Source organism: Pteronotus mesoamericanus, unplaced genomic scaffold (assembly GCF_021234165.1).
Source record: "Pteronotus mesoamericanus isolate MK-2021 breed Mesoamerican mustached bat unplaced genomic scaffold, CSHL_Meso_final scaffold_636, whole genome shotgun sequence".
NCBI classification, from domain to species: domain Eukaryota; kingdom Metazoa; phylum Chordata; class Mammalia; order Chiroptera; family Mormoopidae; genus Pteronotus; species Pteronotus mesoamericanus.
Window position 1 is genome coordinate 2,668,110 of NW_026555324.1, and position 15,248 is coordinate 2,683,357.

Sequence of the window (15,248 nt, forward strand, 5' to 3'; positions counted from 1 at the left end):
CCTTGCTGTGCTGGGCTCTATACAGATGCTCCTCAACTTATGATGAGTTTATCAGGCATAACCTCAGTGTTATATCCTGATAACCTGGTCGTAACTTGAAAATAGAGTAAACTGAAAGTGCATTTAACATACCTAAGCTACGGAACATCGTAGCTTAGCCTAGCCTACTGTAAATGTGTTTAGAACTCTTACATGAGCCTACAGTGGGGCAAAGTCATCTAATACAATGAATACATTGTAGAGCATCAGTTGTTGACCCTAATGATGGGTCGGCGGGCTGGTAACTACGACTTGCTGCCCAGCATCACGGCAGAGCATCATATCGCATATCGCTAGCACAGGAAAAGATAAAAACTTGAAGTGTGGTTTCTATGGAATGCTTATTACGTTCACACGGTTATAAAGGGGGAAAGTCATAAATGAAACCATTGTATGTTGGGGACTGTCTGTACTCACAACGACCCCTGCTTTCCCCCAGATTCTTCTTCTCATCGACATTGAGCAGTCCTACATCAACACAAACCATGAGGACTTCATTGGATTTGCCAAGTATGTACTGTTTGGTACAGCGGCTGATGGGGTGGCACCAGTCCGCTCATGGTTGGGTTGTGTGGGCCGGGCGTCTTGGGATGAAGTGTCTGGGCGGTTGCCTGGACTAGTAGCAGCCCTGTTGCCTTTGTTCCCGCTGCAGCTCCTCTGGGGCACTGGTGGTTTAAGGAAAAAAGTGCAGACCTGAGATCAAACTGGTGAGGCAAGGACAAGGCCAGCCAGCGTCCAGTGCCTCCCTTCCTGAGGGACTTCTCAGAGCCTCTCATAGACTCCCGTGCGGTGCTCCCAGGCTCTCCGTTCACACTTGGCCCTTACATGGGGCCTCTCAAGGGATCAGGGCTGCTCAGGATCGCCACGGCTTCCATTTATGCACTGTAGACTTAAAGCCAGAACCTTCCATGGAACCTGGCTAAGGGACTAGAACAGGGAGCTCTGATTTTCGCAAGATGTAGATGTAAATGCTGGTGGTCTCAGGCATCCTCCCATTGATTGCCACGCACCGCACCACCCCTCAGGGAGCTTGGACGTCACATGGATTGTTCTGGTGACATAAGAGGTTTCTTTCCTGAGTCCAATACAATAACAGATGGTTGGTAGCCAACTCCCTTGTATCATTTAGCAAATGTTGCTGGTGTGCCTTCCCTGTGCCAGGCCCTGTGACACAGTGGTGAGCAAGCACAGACCCAGGACCCCATCCTCGAAGGAAGGTCTCATGCCAGGGACAGACGTACACCTGGACAGTTAAGATACAGTGTGATCAGGGCAAGGGCTGTGTCGGGCCCGTGAGAATTCAGAGGGTGGCCTTCTAGCATGGCCTTGAGGGTGCAGGGAGACACCTTTGAGGACGGGCCTGCTAGAGCCCAGTCTTGGGTTAGCACGCTGCTAGCAAGAGGGTATTTCTGTTTGGGGTCTCTCTGTTGGGTTAAGTAGTTACCAGGTAGAACATTTAGCAGCGTGCTCAACACAATTGATGGAGCAGCTGTTCTGTGCTGGGCGCATGGTAGGTGAATGAACAAAGGCCTGGTCAGAAACTTCAGGCCCCAGCTGTGCTGTCCCTGCTGGGGGTGGGCTGGGAGGCACAGTCCATGGGCCACCCCTCAGGCGGGATTCTCAGAACCTGGGGAGCAGCCCCTCCTGCTCCTGTCCCCAGCAGCCAGTTATGTGTGGGCTGAAAACACTGGTCCTCCATGTTCAGTTTGCTGCTGTTTTCCTCACCTTGATGTCTCTGCTTCTCACACTTCATCCACAGTTCCTTCTCACAATCTCTCCTGTTTTTCCTTTGACCACTCCACTCTTTCCTCTGGATTCCTGCGCCTTCCCACCTCCCCCAGCTGTTACTATACTGAGCAGCTGGTGACCTGGTGGGTATTGCCTGCTGTGTGCCTTCTCCCTGATGTGTGAACGGCTGGGGGCGGGGCCCAGGGTGCCAGGCTCCGCCCAGCCCAGGTATAAAGCAAGGTCCCAGCCCTGGGTGGGATACGCTAGGGTCGCACCGTACAACCCTGGAGCACTGTCTCAGAGCCTTTGGACTAGGACAGCGAACAAGTCAGACTTGGGCCCTGCCCCTTCAGAGCCTACAGGCTGGGAACAAACTGTCATTGAGCAAATTGTCACTAGGAAAATGAGAGTTGGAAAGGAGGGTAGATGAGGGGTTGTGGGGAAGGGAGATAAACGGTGCCCCCTGGAGAGACCTTCCAGAGGGAGTCCTGGCGGCCGGGCGACGGCCGAGGGTACCCGAGAGAGTTAGAGACGGGAGGAAGGCCGAGAGGCCAGGAGCCTGAGGAGGCCAGCACAGGGGGCCGGGGGAGGTCCGGGCCCCATCGCCAGGATGGCCCTTGCAGGCCTAGGGTTGGACTTTGGACTCCCCCCAAGGCAGTGGGCAATCTCCAGTTGGGCGCAGGCGAGGGAAAGGTGCAGCCACGTGGGCCAGGAAAAAGAGTGAGCCAAGAGGCTCTTAGGAAGAAGCATATGTGGGATCCCTCTAGCACCCAGCCCTTGTCATGCGTGGCTTAGCTTGGTTCTGTCTTCTCCAGGCACTTTTGATCAAACTTTTTCCTTTGCTTAGATGTTCTGGGCTCTTTTCCCACTGCTCTCTAAACACTAAAAGCAGAGCCCAAAGAAAACACCCTGTAGTAAACTCATTGAACATTAGGTAAATTAGTGGGTAAAATATTACCTCCATTCTTTTTTTTTAAAAGATTTTATTTATTTGTTTTTAGAGAGAGGGGAGGGGAGAAAGAGAAGGAGAGAAACATCAATGTGCAAGATAAATATTGATCAGTTGCCTCTCGCACACCCCCAACCTGGGACCTGGCCTGCACCACAGGCATGTACCCTGACCAGGACCTTCTGGTGACCTTTTGGTTCGCAGGCTGGCACTCAGCCCATGGAGCCACACCTGTGAGAGCCAACCTCCACTCTTAGTGTTTCAACTTTTACTGATCAAGGAACAGAAACTTGCTTGTTGTGCATGTGTGCGTGCACACACACTCAATTTATCCAACAGCCCACTTGAATTTTAAGGTAAAATCCCAGAGAGCAGCCCTTGCCGGGTGGTTCGGTTGATTGCGGCACCATCCTGAATGCTGTTAAGATTTCAGGTTCGAGCCCCAGTCAGGGCATATACTTAGGTTGTGGATTTTGATCCCCGGTTAGGGCATGTACAGTAGGCAGTCGATCCATATTTCTCTCTCACATCAATGTTTCTGTCTCTTTCTCTTCCAAAAAAAATTAATAAACATATCCTTGGGTGAAGATTTAAAAATTAAAAAACCCAGCGGCAGTCAGCAAAAGAATGAAACAAAATGGTTTGACTTTTCATGTTCTGAAAGTTCCAGCTAAAGCAATATGAGAAGAAGATATGATATTAGAATGAACAAGAGAACTAAGTAGATGCCCATATGTAAGACACATAGCCCTCATCTGCATTCATCATTTCCTGGCACGGACTAGCCAGGAAATAGGATAAATAAAGAAGAGAAAAGACCTGGGACTGTAGATAAATAACAGACTTTGTAATAGAAACACACCCTGTTGACCTTGGCTGCCCTCTGGTTTGGGGCAGGAGCTATCCAAGATGGGTGAAGTATTGGTCAGCAGCCACCCACGGTCGTCTGCTCTCTCAGCTCTGACAACACCGTGGACATAGCTATTGTACTTAGGTCTTGGTGCCTGGGTTAGGAGTAGGAATTGAGAGTGGGAGGAAGCCTTAAGTTTCTGACCCCCAAACAGCTCGACACTCAGGTTATTTTGATGCCACCCTGACTCACATCCAGCCACCTGGGAATCCATCTCTGGATCTTCTCATGCCATCCTTGGAGGCTCTGTTACCCAGTGAGTTCTGGAAATAGCTGGCCCTCTCAGGAGTGGCAGAGATCAGGGCCTGGAAGCCTTGGTTTAACCCCATGTGCTTTCTCGTTCCATGAGCCTGAACTCTTTCCCTTGAGCAGCCCTCTGTGTGCAGGGTAGTTTCTCTCTTGTCTCTGCCCTTAACTGGTCTCCTCCTGTGGGAAAGAACCCTTCCTGGACCCTGAGGGCCTCTTGCTCCTTTTCCCTCCCAGCATCTCACCTGCCTGCCTCTCTGTGCTTTGGTTTCAGCGCTCAGCAGAGGAGCACTCAGCTGAACAAGAAGAGAGCCATTCCCAACCAGGTAGCCAGCCCTCGGGGCCCACAGCTCCACACTCGAGGCGGGGGTGGGAGGGCACTGAGGGACCATCGGGCCTTGTGACGGCACCTGGCGTGTGCATGCCCCACCAGATCCTCACCCCTGCAGCCTCTCAAGTCCACTTAGGTTTTGATGCTTTGGGAAACTGGTCTGAGAGCCAAAGCTCTGGCAGGCCAAGGGGGAAGATTTCACAAGGCCCTATGTTAAGGCCCTATCTGAACATCCAAGGCCGGGGTTAGAACTTGACCCCCTCAGGGCAGCCCATTCACCCATGGTGTCTGCAGCCGAATTGGGTTTTCGGTCCCCAGGACTTGGAGCCTGTGGGAGGCAGCATTGTGGCCAGCTCTTCTGGAGAGGCCTGGGGCAGTTTGACTGCACACCTGGGGAAACCCCAAGCCACACACAGGGTTTTCTGCCTTGATGTGCCCCAGCCAGAGGCCTGTGAAATAAGAACAGCTTTATATTTACCAGTATTAGGTACTTGTTTTTTTTTTGAGAAATTCATCATCTTGGCAAAAATTTCTACCAATGTCCCCTGCTTCTCCACATCATGCAGCGGGGGGTGGGGGGGCAGCGAGCTGTGCTATTTATCTTGCACGATTATAGAGCCCTCTGGAAAAGAAGGGTGTAATCACTGCATGATTTTTTTGTGTGTGCTTGTAGGTAATATATATGTTGTTGCTTTTTTGTTTTGGGAGATGATAATGAATTAAATATTAACACCATGAATATAATTAATAGCATGTAATTTTTTTCTTTTGCTGTTTTTTTTCTCTGCTCTTCTCTTCTCCCATTTTTGTGCCTTTCCTGCTTTTTCTCCATCCCCCTCATGTCCCTTATGTCTCTTTTCCTCTGCCTGCTCTTCTTTGATTTACCCACAATCCTAACTTTGCATTTTCAAAGGGGGAGATCTTGGTAAGTACCCACTTAGCGTGGTAGCAAACATTAGAGAATGTAGAAGTGGCGGAGATCCCCCACCCCTTAACATTCCCTTCCCCTCAAAATAAAAAAACAACTAAAAGTCAAACTAACCTAAAACCCCCTGCCTGTGCCCAATGTCATGTTGTCCCGGGCATAAGCTGACTCACGCTGACACTAACCTGACCGCTGCCCCAGTGGGACGCCCACCCCTCCAGCCCATTCCTGACACGTTGACTTGGTCTCATATAGGTCAGGGATGGCAAATAATTGGCTAATACCCCTCGCCTCCCTCCTCCCTTCCTTCTCAGGGAGAACTTTGCTCAAGCTCTGCCGAAGCTTGCCACTGCCACTACTCTGTCTCCAGTGCAGATGGCACCGGCTCCAAGCAGAAAATTCCCCCATCCTGCGCTCATGGCAGACATTACTAACTGATCTAGCGCTCTTTCCCTTGTGCCTCGCCCCTGTCATGTGCCCATGGCAGACACTGCTAACCAATCCTGGCGTTCTTTCCTAAGCATGCCACTACCTCCTATGCTATGGCAGATGTGACTAACTGCCCGGGGATTTTTTTTTTCCCCACATGATAGCGTTGTATGTGACACAGTCCCAGGACAGACATGACTAATTGATCAGGCAACTCTGTTGGATGCTGCCACTATCCTGCCTCCATGGCAGATAGGTGATGGATTAGGCTGTTCTGTTCTACTTGCCCCCTTTGCCTGAGGCAGATGTCACTTGTCGATCCTAGCATTCCCCACTGCACCTTGAATTCTTACCGTAGGACTTCAGGCGGCTCCTATGCGTTATGGGTGTGGCCCCCACATGAGTGGTATTTGCCATCCCTGTTGTAAGTTATACTTCCTCTCCTTGTGCAGCCCAGCCCAGGGGGAGTGGGTGCTGCTCGGTTCTGCAAGCTGAGCTCTTTTCAAGGTGTCTGCCTTCAGGCAGCTGGCCTCAGCCCCCGCCCTCCACCTGGGTGAGCATGGCCTGACCTTCAGCCCAAACAGCTGCCTTCTCCGGGATAGCCTGCCACCACTGGCCACTGAGGCACGGGGACCCACTGCTGCCCTCTGGCAGGCATCTTCCGGTGATCCCAGGATCTTTCCAGTAGCTGAGCTGATCCTGTGCCCAGGGCCTAGAATTCTTTCAGAAGATAATGGAAAGAGGAATGGATTGTCCTTGGTCCTTAACCCCTGATTCCACTTTCCCACATGTCATTTCCAACCCTCATTGAACTTGAATGATTTCCTGCCTCTAAGCAGCCCAGGGGCCTACTTCTTGCCACACCGCAGGAAGTTTAGCCATTCTTTCCCCGCTGGCTCCTGGGTCTCCCAGCCATGGTTGCCATCCCTGCCTTGGTGACTGGGGCTGGGACCCTCATCTGGGAGGAGGTTGGCCCATCCTGCTGGGGGGCCCCAGCTCTGTTGCTCTTTGCCTGCTGCCCATGCTGTCCCCGTGGCCTTTTCTCCCACCCCAGCATGCCTGCTGCCGTGCACCCTGGAGCGTGGGAGCCCTGCCTGCCTCGTCTGTCTACCCTGCCCATCCCGCTCCTGTCTCCCCTCGCTCTAAGCCCAGTCGCCTTGGGCACAAATCTACCTTTTGGAAGAGCGGGCCCAAGTGCTCCTTTTTCTCTGGACGCAGCGCCTGTGTTCACCACCCACAGCTTGCAGGCACCTCCCCAGGTTGAGGTTCTGTCTCTGACCCCAGCTGGGCTCCCATGAAGGCAGCTCTCTGGGTGGCTCAAGGGAAAAAGGAACCTTAGGGGCTTCTCCAGGTCTGACTAGCAACCTTCTGCCCCGAGACACAGGTGTGCCATTCCTGGCGTGGCCCTACCTCATGTGCACAAACCCTGCAGCACAGCCAGGGTCAGCTCGGACCACTATGGACAGAAAGAGGGGGTAGAAAAGAGGGGGTGGTTGGGGCACAGCTGCCCCTGGGAACCAGGCTGGGCCCGAGAGTGTAGAGGTCTACCCATGGGAGGTTTCCCTGGGGAGCACTAACACCCTGCCTTGCCAGCCCGCTCATCCTCCCTCCCCTGGCGGTCCGTCAATGACTGAACTGAAGGTTAGAAACATCTACTCTGTGGGCCTGGACTAGGCCAGCACAGGCCCTACCTGCCCCTGAGGGAGTGGACAGGGAGGGGAGGAGCAGGTGTGACAGAGCCCCAAAGCTCTGGGGCTGGATGTGGTGGCCAGGTGCAGGGGCTCCTCCCTGGGTCCTGGGCAGGAGGGCCTTGGGCCCGAGTATGGAGACCAGCCCTGCCCCCAGCATGGCCGGCTTTCCTGCTTTATCCGGAGCTGAGGCTCTCTCCATGACTCGAGACTTTTAGTGCTAAATTGGGGGGTCCTGGGCAAACTGGGGTGAGTTGCTTACTCTGCTGCCAGGGAGGAGATACCATGACCTCGATGGGGCTGATAACCTCTGCCCCCTTGCCCACCAGGCAGCCTGTGGCCGGGCAGGTGCCAGAGGTCACAGCTCCCTGGTAGTAGAAAGACTCTAAGACGCTGACTCGTCATCCCAGGGAGGGAGAAGCTTATGCCCTTGGCTTAACAAGGGCTTCCAGGTGGCATCTCATGCCGTCTCCAGCCTGGGCAGAGACCTCCTCATGATGCGGTGGCCTCTGGGTGCTCTGTGGCCACCTCGATCTTTATGCTCTGAGGCTCAGAGCCTAAGTCTAGCCCCAGGAGGAATGAGGGCTGGGGGCTGGTCACCCCGGTAAGACTGGGCAGGCTTGGGGGCAGGTCAGAGTGGGCAGGATTCAGCCCCTCCCGGTAGCTACACACTAGGAAGGCATATGGGCCCCAGAAGCATCCCCAAAGCCCCATTTACGGTGCTCCTGCTCCACCTCAATCTGGGGTCCCAACACCAGCTCTTCCCAGCTGTTTGTGGCCACTCGCAACCTACCCTCTGCAGGTAGGCCTAGTCTGTTGCTGCCTGGGCCCCAGGCAGCCCTGCCTCTGCCTCCACATGCGTCCCGCTGCCCCAGGGTCCCCAGTCCAGAGTGATGGGGGGCTCTGGCCCACACATGCCTCCGTGGCCCAGGAGGCTGCCTGCGTTTAGCTGTCAGGTGAGTTCCCCGCGCAGGCCTGGGTTCTGCCTCTCGCTCAGGTGACAGCCACTGCCTGATGACCCCATCCAGGGGGTCTCTCAACCTGATGTGTCATGCAGAGAAAATTGGGATCACGGGGCTTGAGTCCAGCACGGAGAGTATTCCCTGCAGGTCCACTGGGCCCAAACCTTCGCCCCCAGGGCTCTGGATAGAGGCGTCCCTTCATCCCCATACTCTGAACAGAGCCTGTGGGGGAGGGAACCCTGGGGCTTGGGCTGTCACGGCAGGTCTTTCTGCCTGCTGAGTGTCTACCCTGGCGAGCGGGCAGGTGAGCCAGCAGAGGAGAAAGCAGAGTGAAGGCTGCAAGTCAAGCCTCTGCCAGTGGCTCCTGAAAGGAGAAACAGAAAGAACTGTTTCATTGTGTGGGTGACTCCTCCATCCCTCCATTGACAGCTGCCTTCCAGAGGGCACAGGGGCAGGGTGCAGTGGCCTCCCTCTGACCCACGTCTCACTGAGATAATTACGATACTTCCACTGTCACATTCCACGTGACATGGCCCCACACACAAGCCTGGGATTCCTTCTCTGGACCCCTTTCAGGTGTACCTTTTGCCATCCCTGCTAACTCAAGCTAACCCCAGGGGCCCCGTTCCCTGTCACCCTGTCCCAGGCATGTGAGCTGGTGACTGTCCACCCAAGCGCCCCACACTGGTTTCCAGTGGGAAGTGCTGCGGCAAGGTGGACTCGGGTTGGCTGTCTTTGGGCTAGAGGTGTCTCTGCCTCGGTCCCTGGCTTCCCGCCTTGCTGGGGGCGAGGGCCGGGCTACAGTGCCGGGGGTGGGCTGGGCTGGGTGGTGGGTCCTCCACTGAGCTGCGCCCCTCTCCCCAGGTGATCCGCAGGGGCTGGCTGACCATCAACAACATCAGCCTGATGAAGGGTGGCTCCAAGGAGTACTGGTTTGTGCTGACAGCCGAGTCTCTCTCCTGGTACAAGGATGAGGAGGTGAGTGACTGCCAGGGACAGGGCCATAGGGTGAGAGTGGTGGTTGCTCGCCCGTCACTCACTCACTCACTCACTCACTCGTTCATTCACTTATATTCACTCATTCACGTGCTGACTCATTCATTCAAGAAAGGTTCTCTGAGCATCACTGTGCCTCAGAGCTCACCGTTAGGATGGTAACAGCCAGGGCTGGAGGATGCGCCAGGCCTCGCACATCATGCCCCTCCCGGCTCGCTGTGGGTTGAGCCTGATGGAAGAAAGGGAGAGGGGGGAGGGAGCCACCAGCAAGCTGGAAACGGACGCCAGCCTCCAAAGGCACAGCAAGGCGGGGTTCTGGCTCTCAGAGGGAGCGCAGCCTGGGATTGAGGATTCAGGCTCACAGCTGCTACGTGGGCTTAGCCATGCCCTTAGCCTCAGTTTCCTCATCTGTGAAGTGGGGAAAACAGCCCCTCACTACTGTGAGGTGCTTAGCCATAGTGTCTCTTTAGAATATTACACACATGCTGGTCCTGACCAGGACAGAGGAGGCCTCACAGGACAGCACCAGGAACAGCACCCCCAGGGAGCAGTGCTGCGCGCTGCTTGGAGCCTCGGTCTCCATGCCTGGGGTGGAGGAGGAGCTGTGAGCGCCGCTGGCTCTGCTCTCCAGGTCCCTCTTCTGCCTCTATTCTGGCCCATCCTCCCATCCTGAGTGGCCCGTTTCTTTACTTAATTCTCTTAGTGAAACAACTTAATTCTGAAGCCACTCCTTTCGTTCTTATTGCCGCTATCATGGGTCAAGGATCACCAGGCAGGGACACTGTGTTTCTGTCATTTTCCTTGGTTGCCTTCTGATAGACCCACAGGCTCTTCCTGTTGGCCACAGCAGTATTATTTGTCTGTGACAGAGACCCAAAATGAAGGCGCTTGCAAAGACCGAAGTCTGTTTCTTGTATGTGTCCGGGTGAGCTTGGTGGCCCTGTGCTGCAAGGCTGACCCGGGGCCTAGGCTTCTCTTTTTCTATTGCTGCCTTAGCACATGGCTCCCCATCATGGTCCAAAATGGCTGCCCCCGTGCCCATCACCACGTGGCCTCTCATAGCCCCAGGAAAGGAAATAAAGGCCTCATAAAGAACTTACATGCATTGCTCTGCTCCTGTGTCTCTGACCAGAATCTAGTTACACGGCCAGAGTCCTGCTCGTCTGGGATGGTATGGCCACCAACGCAGCCCAGGTGCCCTTGGAGAAGCTAATCCTCTCTGGAGCCCCCCCTCCTGGCTTTCCTCCTCTTGGGGGTTTGGGAGGACCCCCTTCAGAAGTGGCCCGCACTGGAGGCCTCACTGGCAGCCCACCCCGTCCGGGGACGGTCAGGCCTGGGCTCCGTCACATGTGTTTCCACTCAGATTCAGAGACAAGGCAGGTAGAGCTCTGTCGGGGCCCCTAGGTGGCTCTCTTCTCTGTGAAGCCCACTGAGGCCACACGTGGAGGGCACCTCCTCCTCAGGAAGTCCTCACATTTTGTCAGAAAACAGGTTCCAAGTAGTGACTTGCCCCATGTCACAGAGCAGAGAAGGGGCCCCATGGCGGGATAAAGCGCACCAGCTCGCTGACCCGCGACACACCTCCGCCCCGGCCTGGACCAGTGCCCCGCAGCCCAGGCCAGATGTGCGTTCCTAAGGGAGGGTGTTGGGGTGAAATCATCCCACTTCACACGCAGCCAGACACACACCCCTGGAATGTTCCAGATACCTCAGGAGCTCTGAGTCCCCAGAAGGGAGGACCTTGTCTAGGTGGCTGTTTTTATACAAAGGTGGGGGGTTGTCCAGGACCCCACAGCTTCATGGGTTTGGACGTGGAGGGAGGGTGAGACCAGGCGTTGCTCAGGGAACCCTCGTGGCCACATCAGCTCCCTAAAATGGCCGGGTGAGGGGTGGGTGGGGTGGTGCTTTCACATTTTTTCCCTCTCCGCCCCCACAGTCTGAAACCCAGCCTGCTCTGTGATTTGTCAGCTGTCAGGCAAGCTCAGGGCTGGTCCCTTCCTTTGGACTTAAGGGTCCCCAGGGCCTGGTGCCGGTCTTGGGCAGTTGTAGAAGGGCTTTGGGGCCCCACCCCAGCCTGGTTCACTGCTTGTCGCCATTGCAAGTCCAATTTTCTAAGTTTCTCTTCTTGAACTTCAGGAAGGGCCCTTCATTTACCTTTCGCCTGGGGGCTGAAAGCAGGAGCCCCGGACTCTCCCGTGGGGCCCCAGAGGCAGGGGAAGTGTTGGGAGGAGGGTTGAACGCCCGCTGGTGGTAATGAGAACCAGCAGGCCTGTGTGAAAGGGGCCTTGTGTGTGCCCCAGACACAAAGCAGGCTCAGCTCCGGAGGGGTGGGAGCGGAGTTCTGTGCCCCCGCCCAAGTTAGGATCCCAGCCGGGACCCTCGGGGTCACACATGGCAGCCACCCCCGGGGCCAGGCCTCCTTAGAGAAGCCTCAGAGAGGGGCAACATATCCATGTTTCTTTATTTTAAAAAATAAAAAGTGGTGTTTATAGCAAGAGGTGGGAATAGGGAGACAGTTCAGCCAGGGCCCGCTACCCTCACGACTGGTGTTGGGGCTACCTCCGCCTTTCCCTGGAGCCTTTTCTCCCACCCAGGCCCTCCTGGACTCCAGAACCTTCCGTCTAAGTCTCCACCCCACTGGGAAACAGGGTGGTGGGCGACGACACTCACCTCCAGCTCTGCCTCTCTGTGGGATGGCAGCAAGTTTGGGGGGCCCCTGTCCCGGTGTGCCGCTGGCCCAGGCCCAGCCTAACCAATGTGCAGACTACTGTACACATTCAGAGCTCCCTGAACAGGTAGTCTGAACACTGGGTGGGCGGGGCTGGTTGTCCATCCTGCGGGCCCCCCAGGCAGCGGCAGGGCCACCACGCTTCGGCACCTCTGAGCAGGCGAGGAAGCCACTGCTCCACCCGTGACAATCCGCTCTAGCTTTTCTGACGTGGCAAGGCTGTGCTGGCTTGCATCTGGAGAAAGTTGTGGGTTTTCAGGAAATCCTAGGGGTGGGGGGGTAGGAAGGAGGGTTTGAGTCCGTGGCCTCTTCGTGCGGGGAGACAGTTTGCTTGGGGGTCGGGGTGGGGGCGGGCGCACACACGACTGTGTGTGCATGTGTGTGCGCGTGCGCACGCTGGCAGCACCGGGAAGGCAGCAGCCGCTGTGCTCTGGGCGGAATCACACTATAAACAGTTCCAGATGTGGCGTCTCGCTCGGGGTCCAAAAGGACTGTGACTCAGTTACTTGGCCTGGCCAGCTGACCAGAAGCTTCCTGCCTCATGACACGGCAGAGTGGGGGCAGTGAAGGCTCTTCCACAAACTTGCACTCAGGAACTCCTGGCCTGGGACAGCCAGCACACCCTTTCTTCACCACCCTTCTTCCCCTGGGCTCCAAGTCTGGAGCCTGAACGGGGGGCAGGGCTCCATCTTCCTGGGCACCGGGGTGCTCTCCCACCTCGCTGCAGCTGGGTCTGGGGGCCTGGAGAACCTCTGTGTCTTGCTTCCTCCCTGTACAGAACTTGGGAGGCTGACCCTGGAACCATGAGAGAGAGACAAAAGAAAACCCCTGGTGTGTTGTAAGCACTGGCTCTGGGGATCAGAGCTTCCACACTGTCAGTTCTCACCTCAGAGAAGGAGGGCAAGAGTCCTGTCTGCCTTTGACAGGTGCAGAAACTGAGGCAGAGGGGAAGTGGCTTGCCCTATGGCCATGGTTAGGGAGGGGTGAGCTCTGCTACCAATGGCAAAGGACAGCCCCCACACACGCACCAAGCCTGACACTAGCACCTGCCTTTCTGTAGTCCTGAAATTCCAAGCCAGCACCATCCACCAGGGAGCCCCCTCCATCGTGGTGATTGCTCTTGAATTTGGAAGCAGCAGCTGTGCTGGGCTTCTTTCTGGGGTTTTCTGGCAGACAAGGACCTGGGAGGTGGAAAGAAGTAAACTGCCAGGTGAGCGGCAGGTCTCTCCTCCAAAGTCAGCCAGGAGGTGAAAGGCTGGGAGAGTGGAGGAGAGACCCTGATTTGGGGCACACGTCCCTCTGTGGCTCCACTGTGCCTGTTGTGTGGCCCTGGCATCTAGCTCCCCTCCATAAGCAGACACATCTCCAGTAGGGCTGGGCGAGGGTTCTGTGAGCTGGTGGAGGAGCAGCACTTGGTGTCTGTCCTCGGTCCTCGAGCTGCTCTGAGTCACATGGGCATGGGAGCTGGGGACCCCGGTGCTGTGCTCTGGCTTCCTGATGTGAAAACCCAGATGGCATGTGCACGTACATACATCGCTGCTATGAGGACTAACAGTGATGCACCGGCCCTGTCGTTGCTTAGATGATGACTTTGGGTGACTCCAGACCGTGCCTTGCCAAGCCCATGCTTCTGGCCAAAGTACACGTTACCCCCTTGGGCTGATTCCCCAGCAGCCATCAGTAGGCACTTCCTAAAAGGGGCTGCCCTTAGGAAGCGAGCGCACCTCTGTGACTTTGGGACTCAGGTATCAGCCCCTGGATCATCTGAAATCCCAGCCCTGCTCCTGATCCCCTGCCTGCCCCTCTCTGTGCCTCTGCCTCCCCTGTGTAAATGGGAGCCCAGTGGCAACTCACTTTCAGGCTCATGGTGAGGCTGTAGCTGAGTTAATGGTTCATTCCCTCAGCCCGGAGGAGAAAAGTGGTTGGAATCTGGGTAGAGTCAGAGCTGGCGAGTTCTGTGTGTCATCCACTGTATGTCAGCAGTAATCAAAATGGACAGGAGTTCCTGCCCTCCAGGAATGGAGGAGTCAGTGTGGGTGACAGACTTCAACCAAGATCAGTAAGCAGAATACATTGTTGTGCAGTGTTGTGCTGTGAGGAGAAGCACCAAGGCGGGAAGTGGGCATCGGGTCGGGTGGTGGGCTGGGGTCAGGGCAGGTGTAGCCGAGGGGGTCTCCTCTGCACACAGACATGAAGGATGCAAGGAGGGAGCCACAGAGGCATGGGGCGTTCTAGGCAGGTGTGCAAAGGTCCTGGGTAGGAGCTTGCCTAGGATGTTCAGGGAATGTCAAGGAGGCCGGCATGGCTGGGGCAGGGTGAGCAGGGGGGCAGCAGTGATGGATGAGTTCATCTGAGTAAAGTGACTAACATGGGATGCATCAGATGTTGGCAGTGGCCCTTGCATTAGAGTCCAGCCCTGGGCAACCTCGGGTCTTTTGGTTAAATAGCACAGGGTGACCCATGCCCTTCTGCCCTCAGGAGAAAGAGAAGAAGTACATGCTGCCTTTGGACAACCTCAAAATCCGCGATGTGGAAAAGGGCTTCATGTCCAACAAGCATGTCTTCGCCATCTTCAACACAGAGCAGAGGTGAGCACCTGTGGGGTCCCGGGGGGAGACAGATGACTTCCTTCAGTCATTCAGCAGCATCCACTGAGCAGTTGATGTGTGTATAGTTCCTGCACTAGGGTATCACATTCTAGAAAAGGAGTCAGGTGAGAAACAAAAATGCCATAGGCACTTTCAGTTGGGTGACCAGGGCAGGGTGGCTGGGATGAAATGATGCAGGAGCCTTGGGAAGGTCTAAACACAGAGACAGGACCTGGCTCAGGTGCTCGCAGGCGCCCTCTGGTGGCTCTAAAAAGCAGATGTGGGACCCTGGCCTGGTGGCTCAATTGATTAAGAGAAACATCCAGATACACCAAGGTTGTGGGTTCAATCCCCAGTCAGGGCACATACAAGAATCAACCGGTGAGCCCTGGCTGGTGTGGCTCAGTAGATTGAGCACCGGCCTGCAAACCAAGAGTTTGTTGGTTCAATTCCCAATCAGGGCACATGCCTGGGTTTCAGGCCAGGTCCCCAGTTGGGGGTGTGCAAGAGGCGACTGATCGATGTTTCTCTCACACACTGATGTTCCTCTCCCTCTCTTTTTCGCTCCTTTCCCCTCCCTAAAAGTAAATAAGTAAAATCCTTTTTTAAAAAAAGGAATTAACCAGTGAATGCATCAATAAGTGGAACAACACATGTATGCTTCTCTCTCCTTGCCTCTCTCTAAAAACAATAAATAAACATTAAAGAAAGAAAGAAAGAAAGAAAGAA

General features: G+C 55.3%; 1 protein-coding gene across 12 annotated transcripts in view; it reads left to right on the plus strand.

Moving 5' to 3' along the window:
* Positions 1 to 15,248, plus strand: part of DNM2 (dynamin 2) — an 85,736-nt gene that overhangs the window by 62,115 nt on the left and 8,373 nt on the right. For 5 of the 12 annotated variants that reach the window (XM_054562106.1, XM_054562100.1, XM_054562103.1 and 2 more), the window contains exons 12-16: positions 479 to 549; positions 4,147 to 4,198; positions 5,117 to 5,128; positions 9,072 to 9,185; positions 14,410 to 14,519. In XM_054562106.1, the coding sequence (XP_054418081.1) occupies positions 479 to 549; positions 4,147 to 4,198; positions 5,117 to 5,128; positions 9,072 to 9,185; positions 14,410 to 14,519 (359 nt within the window). Of the gene's footprint in view, positions 1 to 478; positions 550 to 1,880; positions 1,911 to 4,146; positions 4,199 to 5,116; positions 5,129 to 9,071; positions 9,186 to 14,409; positions 14,520 to 15,248 lie in introns of all 12 variants that reach the window. The other 7 variants (XM_054562101.1, XM_054562096.1, XM_054562094.1 and 4 more) reach the window with 3 other exon arrangements.